At 40.0% G+C, this 14,799-nt stretch overlaps 1 protein-coding gene across 2 annotated transcripts in view; it reads left to right on the top strand.

Annotated features, from left to right (window-relative positions):
* Positions 1–11,917: 11,917 nt before the first annotated feature.
* The window catches only part of SORT1 (sortilin 1), a 51,038-nt gene continuing 48,156 nt past the window's right edge, over positions 11,918–14,799 (top strand). The window contains exon 1 of one of the 2 annotated variants that reach the window (XM_063297699.1): positions 11,918–12,256. In XM_063297699.1, coding sequence (XP_063153769.1) covers positions 12,047–12,256 — 210 coding nt within the window. In that variant the 5' untranslated portion in view covers positions 11,918–12,046. Of the gene's footprint in view, positions 12,257–12,480; positions 12,529–14,799 lie in introns of those variants that run through there. The other variant, XM_063297700.1, reaches the window with a different exon arrangement.

Raw genomic sequence — 14,799 nt, 5'->3', positions numbered from 1 at the left:
AAAAGATGAAGTGATGCAAGATGAAGATGCCTAGAACACTACTAGCAGAAGACAAAGAGCAAAGCTGATTGAATATAGGTAAGAGCTTTTATTAGAACTTCCCTTGTGTTACTAATAGTAGTGAAGTGAGCTCACTTCACTGCTCTGTGCCCGCAGATAACCAGCCAGTGGTCCTGTTTTGGGTGACCAGGTCCCTTCTAGGTAAGGAGGGACCGGGGAGCCCTTGAAAGGGCTGTGGTGAGGAATATTCTTAGCTTCTGTGAGACCAAGTCTTTCTGTTTTGTTTGGAGTTGGACTCTTGAGAGACAGATCCTATGGAAGTGCCGGAGGCTCATCTGAGCTCAGTTATCTGGGAAGACTTTGAACCGGTCAATCCTGAGAGACAGGATACTTGCAGCTGTGAGTGTGGCCAACTGTTCTGGATCCATGCCCCTCCTGCTTCGTTAAGGCCTCCTGGAAGGTGGTATGTGATTGGGTCCAAGCGGTGGTTTATGCCTTCTTGCAGGTGGGAATGGTGCATTCTTCCTTGAAGGAGATGGTAGTGCACCCCTTCTCAAGAGGCCCTCCTTGGTCTCAACAGTGTTAGACAACTTGCATCCAGTCTTCAACCTTCCCTTTCTACATAAAACCACTGGATGAGGTTGTTTGGCCGCCTGGTCCGTGGTATCATCAGTATGCTGATAATACCCAGTTATACATCTTCCTGGGCTGGGCAGGTGGTGCTGTTAAGGTGCTGACCTAGTGCCTGGAAGCTGTGAGGATCTGGATGGGGAGGAACCAACTCTGACTCAAGCCTAGCAAGATGTAATGGCTTGGGGTCTTTGACGCCCCTGGATCCAAAGAGAAGTCATCTTTGACTCTCGATGGGATAGCACTTCCCTGGGTAGAGCTGGTAAGCAATTTGGGGGTCCTCCAGGACTTGCAGCTCCTGCTCAAGTAGTGGTAGCCATGGCTAGGGGGGCCTTTGTAGAGATCTATCCTGTGTGCCAATCGCACCTTTTCCTGGATTGGGAGACCTTGCTCACAGTCGCTCATGGTCACTTCCAGACTGGATTACTGCAACACACTGTACATGGGGCTGCCCTGAAGACCATCTGGAAATTACAACTGATCCAGAAAGCAGCAGCACACAAAGTTTGGGGTATCTTGTGGTTTGCCTGTATTACACCACTGCTAAGCAAGCTACACTGGCTTCCAGTTTCTTTCCGGGTTAAATTCAAGGTGCTGGTTATCACATTTAATGCCTTGCACCGCATGTGGCCCAGTTATCTGTGGACCATCTCCCTGAGGATATCTGCCCACTCCACCAGGCAGATAAGGTAGATGTGCTCCAGGTCCCTTCTCTCAAATGTTTTCAGCTAGCGGGACTTAGGAAGCACACCTCGGTAGTGGGCCCTGCCCTGTGGATCCTTAGGATCAAACAGGTTCCCACCCTTCTATCATTCTAGAAGGCCTTAAAAAGCTGGCTTTCCCGCCAGGCATTGGAACAGGGTTAGGCTGGAGCCCAAAAGCTGTGGAATTGAAGAGTGTTGGTTTAGGGTGCTTTCGGATGTTGGTTTTTATTTTAATTTATTTATTTTACTGTTGTTTATTTGAGCCACCCAAAGTTATGGTTCATAAGATGGGCGGCTATATAAGTCCAATAAACAAACAAATATTCTTTCATATAAATGGCAATTGAGCAAAGTTTTGCAACCTCCTTTGATACATAAGGAAACTGATCACCCAGTACTAAATGCACATATTCTGTGTCTGACCTATCTGGTTATATAGCAGTGAATAGCTGTTTTAGATAATTTTAAAGCCTTGTGTACAATGGACAACAAAGTAATACATGGTCTGTTGTTTATTTCAGCTATATTTAAGCTGCTTTTAAAAGCTTATAAAAAATTCCTTTCTCATCCCTAAGCTCCCTTGGGGAGACTTTGGTTTTTTATATGTTCTACGAATAAGATCTCTGAACTAACATCCTCACTTTGAATGCAAGGTAAGGCTACTCAAGAAAGATAGGAATGGAACATTGGTGCATACTATGAAGGCCATTTTTGTTGTTGTTGTTGTTGGATGGGTTGACTACTTGCTTAGAAGTCAGGGAGAAGACAAGATATCATGGGGTTTCTTGTATTATATTCATTGCTAGAACTCCTATCTAGTTTCTAGGACAATGATCCAGACTCAGAGAGGAAAAGGTGATTCAGAGCACACAGAGGCACTCATATAGCATGTGTGGGCAACTCCTTAAAGAAATGCCCAGTAAAATCATGTTTGATTTAAGGAAGTGCTGACAGGTGCTGTGTGCACACCCATATTGTACAATCCTATTGGTTTCATTTTGAAGTGAAACACAAGAATAATGAAACAATATACCAGAGAGCGAGCTTCTTGCCATACCTTGTTAATAAAAACTGAAAATTTTCATTGGTTTTTTTTAAGGTGTGAACTCATGAACTGACAATAGCTACTGAATGTTTGCAAGTGTATAGATTTGTATACACCAAACAGAAGGAACAATTACTATACTGTTCTCTAATGTGGAAGGTATCCAAGGTGGAATCTATCAAGGTTTTATAAGATTCTGGGTGGACATGAAAGGATTGAATTGTCCTCATTGGCTGGGAATTACAGAGAGCTTCAAGGCTGAGGTGTCCAGTGAACATGCTAGCCAATGACAGCTGGTTACCTAGATCTGTAATCTATGTATTTCTTCATTGAATTTATGAGGTGACTGCTGCTGTGGTAGTCAGGGCTTTAAGAAAGGAAGTATATTATACATATTAAGTATATTAATATTAATTCACATTAGTATTAATTACATAATGTTTGGATGACATTGGACACGTTTTCTTCAGAGTTTTGATGAAAGGAATCAAAATGATTGTCCCCATATTTGATGGTATGTACTGAATGCTCTGAATGTATCTTAATTGTGCCAGATTTTCCTAAACATTTCTGCTTGACTTAGCCTATGAAGGCAGGATGAGTATTTGCGGTCAGTGGCCATGAAAAAACCACTTTTTGAATGAAGGCAGAGTCCAGTCTTATTCTTAAGGCAAAATACTTGAAGATCTCTGAAACTCTTCTGGCCAAATTATGGGTATAAGGAAGGCTACCTTAGAACAAAACTGTCAGATGGGTTTACACATTATACTAAACCATGGATTTGGGACCTTTGATGTATATTGTAGGTGAATACATCTTACATTATAAGGAGGGAAAACATTATGAATCATGCAAGTACATGAATCCAGACTGAGGACCTGGGTTAACCAGTGTACAATCATATGGAGAAGTTCCTTGATGAAGTGATGTTCTGTTGCTTGCAGCCTTAGTCACTTCCTGATTGGATTACTGTAATGTGCTATACATGGGACTGCCCTTGAAGGCCATCTGGAAGCTGCAGCTGGTCCAGAATGCAATGGCATGCTCAGTTCTGGGTGCTCTGTGGCTTGTCCATATTACACCACTGTTGTGTGAGCTGCGCTGGCCCTTTAGAAGAGACTCCCACCTGAGATTCAGGGAGCCCATACCCTCTTAGCCTTCCAGAAGGCTGTGAAGACCTGGCTCTTCCCCTACACATTGGACCAGGACGGGATTGACTCCAAGAGTCAACAGTATATGTGGCCTGGCACCTGTTTTTAAGGGTATGATCTGTTTTTATATTGTTCTTATTGGTTGTTGTGAGCTACCTAGGATCCCTGTGTGAGTACGCAGCCATATAAATTCTTAAAATAAATAAGTAAATGAAATGGTTATTCTTTTAAGTTCAAGAAAATCTTCACTTTTTAGTAAATGGAACAAAGTGTTTATGTAAGCTATCACTTATGGCTAGGTGCCTGGTTACTTACAGGACTGCATCTCGCCACTCACTTTAGTCACTTTGGAGAAGCAGCTGATTGTTTGCCATTTCTGGGTGGTGAGAGGGAACAAAGCCTGGAAGTGTTTTTCGGGGCTGGGGCTGGCATGATCTCCATCTCCAACACTGTCTGCCTTCTACAAAAAGCTGAAGGCAGAGTTTTTCTGGAGGGCTTTTAGGGCCCAACAGCATGTGTTCTGTTGGGGTTTAACTGTCTTCTATTTATGTCTTTATATGTTATTGTATAGTCTTATTTTGTGGGTCACCAAGAGTCCTGTGACTGTGGCAGGACACACATTTAATTAAATAATTCAATAAGGAAGGTTGGTACATCTGAAGGAGATGTTAATAAAACAGGTAAGATAGCGTGATGGAGCATGACGACTCCAGATAGTTTTTGCTTTGCCCAATTCTCAGATTATTCATATTCATTGATTTATATGACCCTGCTAGGTTGTTCTAACCTGAATGTATCTGTTATTAAAGTCATGAAGGAATCCCTGTGATTTTAGGGATAGAGCCCTAAAGTGATTATCTATAGTCCCCTGCTGCAGCTGTAGCAGCTGAGTTTTGCTGACTGACTGAGGGAGTGTGGTTCTGCAACAGTATATCTCACTCAGTTCGGTGAAGGTTTGAACTAGCAAGGCCTCTTAGCATAATGGATAAGAAATGTGCATAATTCAAATCCCTATTTTATAGTGCTTGGAGTCCTCTTTCATTGCTCACTCCTACAATAAGAGCTTATGTGGACCTCTTGAAGGTGAAGTTATGGAACTAGAGAAAGGGGTTGGTTTTATAAGCCCAATGGTGAAAAGAGGAAGGCTTTGTAGTGCTAGGCATTGCAGCCTGTTGCTAGGAGAGGAGGAGTCCATTGGAAGGTGTAGATATGCTTTCTCTCTGTGAAGTTGTATGCTGTGAATCTATTTGGATTAAGAATAGTTTGCTAGTCATTGCCTTAAAGAATACTGAGTCTACACCAGACAATTTCTCTGTGTTCTATGTCAGCATTTGGGACATTAATGTTGTCTTTGCTTCTCTGTATGGCAATGGATAAAGTTCATTGCCTGAAGTGGGTGTTATATCCACAGATTAGTTGCTGATGCTTCCAAAACAGAGAAAAAAGTTTGAAATGTTTTTCCTATTAGTTGATGCATGCCACCCAAATTATTGTCCCACTTTCCCCTTAAATACAGGAGGCAATGGGAGGAGAGAGAGGGACACTATTCTTATGAAGTGGACAGTTACTCAGCAGCTGGTGCATAATGTCAACAGTTGATTAGTTTTCAATGGCTTGCCTTTTAAAATAATTTTTTTAAAATTTCCTTTGACTTTTTAAAAATCAAACTGTCCAGGAAAAGTAGAAGTTGCAGCCTGAAAGACAAACCTTTACGGCAGGATAAGGTGTTCCCAAAAGACTCCAAAACCTCTTTTGTTCAAATCTTTTTCCAGCGGTTTGAAAGTATAAAGGCTGCATCAATTGCTCTTTACTACCATCTGGTGGCACATTGGGAAAATAAGCATTGTGGTTATGCTGTACACCCTGATAATCAAACCTTCTACTCTGTATGGTGCCTGTTTGAGAAGGCTGAAAATTATTTAAGGCCAACTATTCATAAAGTGAAAGTAGGTGTAACTGAAGCACAGACCACGTGAAGGAGACCATATTTTACCAAAAAAGATAATGATTCAAATACATCTGAGCCAGTTTGGTCTACTGGTTAAGGCATTAGGCTAGAACCCAGGAGACCGTGAGTTCCAGTCCTGCCTTAGGCACAAAACCAGCCGAGTGACCTTGGTCAGTCACTCCTAGCTCTAGGAAGGAGGTGATGGCAAACCACTTCAGAAATCTTGCCAAGAAATTAGTCCAGGAAGTCGCCAGGAGTCAACACTGACTTCAAGGCACCAAAACAAACAAACAAACAAAATACTGTCTTTCAGTCTCTAATTCCTTAACACATTTTCTGGCCATTTGCTTATAATCTGAATACAATAACTGGAAGCAAGGGGGTTCTGATGACTAATTGGAACACTGTTGAAAGGTTTACAGCTGTTGTAGGTTTACAACCATGCTTTAAGAAATGCTCTTAAACATACAATACTTTGAATAAGGGTAGGCAACCTTTTGCCAGTCAAACATATCCAAAATCTGGTGCTCTGGGTTACTTCTATGGTTTATAGAAACAGAAGTTAGTAGTTTTAATGAGCAATACATAGAAAAGTTGTCTGGGCATTGAATGGTCTTGGAATTCTGGGAGTTGAAGTCCAATAGCCACAGAAAATCATCCTATTGGAGAAAATTAATATAAAGCATATGTTCAATGAATTTTTACCCTGGGTAAAAATGGAAGTATTACATTCTACAATGGGACTGTGTGTTTGGGAAATGCAGCGAAGGATGGGACTGGTTCTTCCAGAACACAAAATGTTTTTTTTAAACTAGTTGTTTTTTCTTCTTTGTCTGCACAAAAATAATCCTCCTGACACTTAAGACAAAGGGTTTTTTATATTTTGTTTTAAGCACAGTTGTTAGTGCCAGCTACAGTGTGATGGTCTTATGATTTCTCTAAAGCCGAAAGGCATTTTTCCCTTGTTTCATCTATGAGGAAGCAGCACATAACTTTTGTTGCTGGGTGTTAGATGTTGACAATTGTAGGTCTGAGGAGGAAGAAATATGAGAAATTAAATAAATATCTGTATTATCTTAGGTTTAGGTCTTCGCCTTCTTCACTTCAAATATATTTTGTGGAGGACTGCTACCATCTGCGGTACTTCTTACGTCCTTGCCTGTTTACCATTTCAGGAAAATTGGACTTGGTAATTTTTCATGTGGATTAAATCATGTCTGCTAGCAAAACCCTGCATGATTCAATGAAGTTGTTCTTTGTTTTCCCAACCCAATTACTGATCACTTAGCTATCCCATTTATTATCCAATAATAGGTGTATTACTTCCTTGACCTGCTGGATCCATATCATGCTCCAGTCCTAATGGAATAGAGGCTTTCTAAAAGGATATGGTGCCTCTTTTCACGATTTATTTAATGAGTTAAGTATTGGTGGCCATGGCAGATGCTGAGATAATGGTTCAGTTTGTACATTGCATGTAGCCATTGTTCATTTAACTGAGGTTTATTGAACGAAGTACAATTTGCTGGCTTTGCATGATATAGCCATAAATTATGGCTTGTAAACCTCAGATCATGGTTTAATCTATAAACAATAGTTTACAAACTTAGCATATCACAGAGCATGCTAAGGCCAAAATAAGTGAACTATGCTCAAATATATCATTATCTGCCAATCTTTTCAATATCAGTTAAGCAAAATACCTATAGCTATTTAGAGGCTATTTAATTATATAAAAACAAATGAACTAAAACCTCTTATTTCTATTTGGACATACACATTTCATAGTTCAAAGTTTTCTTTTGTTGATTTGTTTTATACAAATAATTTTAATCTGGTGGATGGACTGATCACTGCTTTAGCCTATCTTCAGCTTATCCACAAATTCATTCAAATATCAGATCTGTGGTTGACTCTTGTGTTAGTTGTGGGCAGAATTAATTGAATACCTTGGATGAATTTATATTTTGGATAATAGTACCTTTTTTCTTGATGGCCTTTGTAAAAGGACAGCTATTTAAAATGTTTCAAATGTGCCTCCATTAGCACAACAACTCTGAATCTAAATGTTGAGGAGGTTTCTGAATAGCAGCAATTTATTGAGTTATTGTTTGAATTTACTGCCAGGGATGAATGGAGGAACATGAGGGTTGGTTATGTCATGCAAAGCCAGCAAATTGTACTTTGTTCAATAAACCAGAGTTAAATGAACAATGGCTACATGCAATGTACAAACCTAACCATTATCTTAGCATCTGCCATGGCCACCATTTTTGCCTCTTCTATCAAAATTATTCTTAAGTTTACAATTGTCCCAATTATTTGTCTAAATTTGGACACTTAAATTGTTAATTGCTTCATTAAATTTAAAACATTACTTGGCATGACTATATATAATGGCATAGAAAAATTACACTTTTGTTTAAATATTAATAGCCATTACCACTGCATATATTTTGAAATGCATGAGAAAGTTTTGCTACATCAAATTATCCTGGTTAGTTAACTAGATCTTAAGTCAAATATACAATCTGAAGTTGCAATACAAGAGTCCAAGTTAATGTGCATAGGGCAGCATTCCCTAATCTGGTGACCTCTAGATATGTTGGAATTGCAGATTGCAACTTTCAAAATTTCCACCCAACATAGCCAAATAGTAGCCCCAATACCTCCACAGAATGCCAACTTGGAAAAAACTTGCTTAAAGTTGATTGACTGTTACAAATTTGAATATTTCTAGGTTGACGATTTGCAAAGTTGATTTTTTAGGTTGGGGTATATAGCAGCCTGCAGTTCATTTGGTTTAATGGCCCAAGAAAGGCTCTACAGTGGATGGGAAGTACGGAAGTTGAAGTCGAAACATTTAGAGGACACCAAGTTGTATTTTTCTTTATTTTTCTAGTTTATTAGAATAGTTTTTCTTACTCCTAACCCTGCTCTAATACTTTGCCTTCCCCCCCCCCCATGATTCCTACTATATACATGATTGCTACAACTTGTGGTTCTTGTTGCGTGACATTGTTGTATTCTTCTTTTCCACCCTCCCTTGCCAAGTTTCATGTTGCAATTTCTCAGCTATATGCTAGCTTAGTTTCCTGTTCGCCTTTTCATGCTCAGTATTGTTCCAAGTACAGATCATACTCAAAAATTCATTGCTAACTTGCTAAACTGGCTATATAATCATGGTCCTCTATTTGTGAATAACCTATAATTAAACAACTTGGCCACTTGTGACTTTTGGGCTGTCCTTTTTTTTCTTTTTTTGCTTCTGTTTGCTTTTCTATGCTCCTAATTCACTAGGATCCCCAAGTTGGTCTAAAAAATAATAACATTGGGGCTGCATCTGCTTTTCTCACATATAGCATTGATGTAGGATAGCGACATACCCTTTCCCTTAAGAATGTTAATAAAATATGATTGTGAGCTCCAGTTTTTCAGGATATTATTTGGATAGTCTCAATTTGTATCTTTAAAAAGGATGACAATATACTTCAGCAATTGGTTCAGTAATAAGCATTTCATTGGATCTTTCACCTGTGTAATTATCTTTTTTTCAGTCTGAAGATTTATAATCTCTTCTGGCATATAGCCATGAGTGTTAATACATTTTTATTTTGTATATAACCTTAAAGCTTTCATTTGCCTTTAGTCTGAATGAGGTGTGAGCATGCATAATGTTCATTTTGTGCAGTTCATTCTCTTTGTGCAATCTCAACTGTTTAGAAGCATTAAGCAGAGAGGGACTTTTTTCTAAGTAAAGGGTATGTAGGATTGCATCTATAGGCTCCTTTTTTCAAATGCAGATTTAAACAAGCCCATAATTTGTCACCTTAATAGGAGAGAAAATTTCTTAACTAGATTTAGATTATAAAGTATGTGTATGTCAGAATTTAGCAACCCTATTGTGCTAAAGGGCAGATACTGGTTATGCAGATCATTATTAAGATGCATTTTAGCACTAATAATTAGTGCAGAAAAAAAGCTATTACTACATTAGGAGGATATTATCATCACTCTCTTTTTTAGTAGGTCTTTCCTGACTCAGATCTTTTCCAATGGTTGCTTATATTTTGATACAGTACATTTTTGTATGTAGGTTAGCACTAAGGGATGTACGCAAAGTCTAAGCAGCAGCCCACAATGAATCTCATACACTTCTTTGGAGGGAAAATATCAGTTTTGCAGGAAAAATATCCTGTAAATACTTACTCCACTTGACAGTTAGCTAATATAACTTCTGATCTTACAGGGCACACTTTCAAGGCAATCTGAAGTGCAGACCAATCAAGTAATATCTCATTGATCTGGTATGTTGATGATTCTCAAGATTTTTCTTTCCTGAAGAACAGTTTTTGTCCAGATCCTCAGAGAAAAGCTATTTGCTTTTCTTGGGAATATAAGACTTAAAAAGACAGAATAAAGATGAACTGTTTAAATATCAGCAGAATCATGGACTGTGGCAAGCTATTTATTGCATATGATATGTAGGGTCCTTAAAAAGTGAAAGAAGCAATTTCTGCATAAGAAAATGCCCCAGATTTTCATTTGGTATTCAAAATTAACAAAACCCTTTTAGTTCTCTATAATTCAGATATTAAGCAAAGCAGGAAGTAAGCATAAGACAAAGGAAGAAAAAGGTGGCAACATTACCTTTGAAATTACATGTAAATTGTCTGTAGAGACAAATTACAGAGTTCTTTACATTAATGTGTGACAATTGCTGCATATCTTAGGTCACACCCAAGAATAAGGGCCTGGCCCTCTTTCTTGGTAAGATAAAGGAGCATTAAGCATGCTGTTAATCTGAACTGAAAACCTCGTGTGGCGCAGAGTGGTAGGCGGCAGTATAACTGAAAACTTTCCCCACGACCCGAGTTCGATCTCAGTGGAAGCTGGATTCTCGGGTAGCCGACTCAGGTCGACTAAGTCTTCCATCCTTCCAAGGTCAGTAAAATGAGTACCCAGCTTGCTGGGGAAAGTGATGACTGGGGAAGGCAATGGCAAACCACCCCGCTATAGTCTGCCAAGGAAATGTCACGAAAGCGGTGTCCCCCCAAAGGGTCAGACATGAACAAGGACTTAAGCCAATCAAACTATATTTAGAGTACTCCAAACAACTTTATGAGCTCCAACTGGTATATAAATTTAGGACCTTCCTTAAGAAGTGTATTAACAAAACAAGAGATACGGTGAAGAATGATTGGATTCTGAATGAATGTGGATTGAATGCAACAGAATGACCAGAACCAAAGAAGGTTAATATGGTTCAATCAGAGAAGATGAATGAGGATTGATTTGCAAAACAAGTATATGAACAAAGAGTGAATGGGTCCAGAGCAGTGTTTCTGAACCTCAGCAATTTTAAGATGTATGGATGTCAACTCCCAGAATTCCCCAGTTGACATCCACTTAAAATTGCTGAGGTTTGGAAACACTGCTCTAGAGGAAGAGAAAGACTGAGAAATTGATGAAATCCAAGGAAAAGAGAGATGAAAAATTTAAAGAACAAAAGGCTATATATTAATTGGTGGTGGTGGTGGAGGAAACAAGGGTAGAAAAGTATGGAGATGTGTAATGAACTGTGCTGATGTAAACTAGATTTAGATTTTGTTTTAGCTTATTTGTTTTTAATTACTTTTGCATACTATTCATTTTCTGTCCTTTCCATAAGTATTCCTTACCCCCAAAGCACATAATATAATGTGTAGGTAATGTATACCAACCTGGGTTGACTATAACTCCTGGTGATGCCCACATACAGAAGTGGTTTATCACTGCCTTCTTCAGGGATTCCACCCATTTCTTGTGTAGTTTACAGCTTCCCGGAGGTGTCCCATCCACGTATCGACCCTGCTTAGTTTCTGCATCCAGCATAGCTACCCCTTAATAATCTTGCCATATATTAAATGATTCTCTAAAGATCTGCAGAAACAACCGAGAACCATTTGTAATACTGTAAGGAGAATTCCTATTTGGGCCAGCTTTTAACCTCTACTTCGCCAATGAGAGGAAGACGCTTTATAGGAGAGAGCGTTTGCTTCTACCATTCGTTCCGACCCCCACAGTGGATAAAAGCCGGCTCTAATTCCTACCATTAAAAAAAACAAAAACAAAACTTGCTGGCTTCGCTTCCTAGCAACCGGAGTAAAGTCTCGAGGAGCCTGAAATTACTCGGAAAATCTGAAAGGGGGAAACGTTTGCAGACAATCAGCCAATGAGCAAAGCGCTCTTCAAAGTGGGGTGATATTGACCAGCCGGATCATTTAAAGGGAGGAGGCTGGTAATAGGCGTAGCCAATGGCCGCTGGCAGGTGGAATTGAAGTGCCCGCTTGTCCCGAGATCGGCAGTTCAGCCAGCCACTTAAAAAAGAGAAGCGGGGGCAGCCGCGCGAATGGAAAAGAAGCTTCAGGAGAGGTTGGCCGGTGGTTGAAAGACGAGAAGATTGACGTGCTTTGCAGCCAATGCCTTTAGGCTACCTGTTTGGCACAGCCCAATGAGGCGTTCGCGGCTCGGGCGGCAGGTGAGCAGTTCCCGAGTGCGGAGCGGAGTTTAGTGGTAGGGATTGTGGATGGAAATGCTGCTGCCGGCGTCCTTGGTGCGCGCAGGGCTGCTCCTGCTCGTGCTCCTGGCGGCTCCTCTCCACGGCCGAGAGGTGCGGTTCGGGGCGAAGGCTCTGCGGATCCGGCGGGGGTTACGCGGCGGGGCTGAGCCGGAGACTGGATGCGGCCCGCGAGACGAGGGCTTCGGCAAGGAGGCGCTTGGCAACAATACCCACAAGGTGAGGGCAGGGAGTGGCCTTCCTGGCCGGGTCGAGTGGCCCTGCTTGGGGCACTGACGGGGATTATTAGCGGCGGCGCCGCCAAGGCTTGTGATGCAGAGCGGTGGGTTTTTACTCTGGGAAACCAAACTTCCCGCCGGGGCGAGAGAGAGTTGAGGCAGCGTCCAACGCGATCTCTCTGCAGTATGCGAGCGTCGCTTTGGTGCCCTGCCGTTAAATTATAAGTGTGTCCTCTGAACATGAGCAGAGTGCTTTTGAGACCCAACAACTGGGTAAGTTCCTTTGGTTGGCCCTTGTTTATCTTGCGCTGGAGACAGATCAGGTGGCATGACGTCCAAGCAGGTTATTTCTTTTTGTCGTTGGGCAACACGACACCTAGTGTGTGTTTTGGTGTAGAGGTGGACTGAGATGCATATGTGGTAAGACAGCCACACCTTTAGATTCCAAGGGAGCAGAATGATCTGGTAGGTTAGTTAGACAAGAGTTAGGCATAAGGTGCTCATCTCCTTTTTTTCCCCTCGTGGAGCAAATGGCTAGGCTAATATTCACAGCTATAATTAGGGAAAGGGTGTGAAAGAAGCACCATTTCCCTTATCAAAATAGCAGCTCCAGGACCGGTTTGGAGCTTTTGAAAATAGGGAATATTCTGTCTGGTCAGTTTTTCTTCTGCTGGTTTTATTAATTCTGTGTGTCTAAACATTGATGACATTCATAAGATGTAAAGGCCGGTTTTAGAGCATACTAAATTCTTCCCCAGCCTCTGCTTTGGGTGTTAAAAGTGATGCATAGTGGGTCTGAGATTAGCATTTGTGTGATCAGGGCATCCTACAGTACCAGGACTGGAAATCACTAGTTTGATTAAAATAAAAAGTCAGCAGCAATGGAGCAAAGAGTCATTAGTCATGTGATTAAATCCTAGATTAATATATTCAGGTCCTTAATCCCATCACTACACCAGTCTTCCTCAATGCGCTATTGTCCTGATGCTGTCTGGAAATGTGAAGCTCCAATGCAGTTGGTGGGCACCCTCTTAGAGAAAAACTGTCCTATCCAGCTAATATGACAGTTGAACAAGGTAGTGGCCCTTGACAGAAGGTAAACTGCTGAAGGACTGAGAATAGAATGTGTTTACCCTGTGCCTGGATGTGAAGGATCTTACAGTATTCTATTTTTTATTCCTATCAAGCAGCCCTGCTAGGCATTTGTAACATATGATTGAAATGGAATGAAATAGTCATGTGTATCAAATACTGAACACTGAAATGTGCCAATGTTGGTCTCAAGTAAGGAAAATCCAAGCTCTTAAAGAAGTTTATTAGGTACAGTATGCAGTTTACATTATTTTTATTTAATCTGGTTTTGTTACATATGTTTCCTCTTTTTAAAATCCCTTTCTAGATGAATTCACATTTCTTAAAATTGATTACATTAAATGCTTGCTTCCTATTTTTTCCACTTTTCTTGGTAGGCCTATTTTTTTTTCCTTTGAAGCAGATTGCTAATTTGATTTTTCATTTATTCCCAGTATTTTGTGATTTTGATATTTGTGATATCTATAACATGATGTAACTTGATGGGTTTCTTGCTGTATTTTAGTGTTAGATAACTTGAATCCACGCACTCACTTGTCTGCATTTCCTCTCCATTCCCCCTTCCTTGTTTGTGTTTGCCTTGATTAAATGGTAAATTCTAAGGTAGAGCCTATGTTTTATTTCTGATTTATGGAAAACAAATTTGTGGGCATCTTAGAGATGATAATAGCCACAAATTATTTCTAAATGTATGTAACAAAGTCCTTAAAAATAGTTCTTAAAAAAAGAAAGAGAACCAGTTTGCATGCTCAACTTTTTCTCCATCTGTCATTCTGCAAAAGCCGTTTCCTGTGGTAGTTGTTTTTCTTTCTGTTGTGTTATTTTTGGAATTACAGTTTTGCTTGCTTTTAAAGTAAAATTCAGGTAGTTGAGTATACTGGTGATAATAGTTGAGAATAGTGAAAATCCTCAAGATTGTTGAGCACTTCATAAGTATATATCTACCTTGAACAAATGATTGTTCTGATTCCTGATTAATTGATCCTGCTATATTCATTCTTCTTTGTTATACTGTCCATATGGCTGATGCCTGTGTTTTGTGCCATCACTGTTATATACAGTATGACAAAGTAGAAAAGGCAGTTATTGTTCTCCCAGAGATTACTGCATGTTTTCAGCAGGTATTTTACTACATTCAAGTCCTTTCCTTATCAGTTTTGTGAACATGTAGGACTGAAAAGTCTATTGCACGCAGATTGGCTCAGTTGAATCTGGTTCTAAAAAGTAATGCTCTTCTAATATGCTGTTTAATTGTGCTCTTTCTCAGTGGAGATTGTGCTGCTTTTGTATTTTGTGTAATTCTTAATGCATTATTACCATTAAATACATGATAAATAGTATTGGTGACTTACCTGACTATAGTTTGCCTCAATATGCTTTGTCATAAGTGCTTTAGAGCCCACATGCAATATGGTACCTTACAGGATTTTGAAAGGAATGTGCATATTAATA

Source organism: Candoia aspera, chromosome 3, assembly GCF_035149785.1.
Source record: "Candoia aspera isolate rCanAsp1 chromosome 3, rCanAsp1.hap2, whole genome shotgun sequence".
Taxonomy (NCBI): domain Eukaryota; kingdom Metazoa; phylum Chordata; class Lepidosauria; order Squamata; family Boidae; genus Candoia; species Candoia aspera.
The sequence above is the reverse complement of the archived record's forward strand: the minus strand, read 5'-3'. Positions and strand labels throughout refer to the sequence as shown.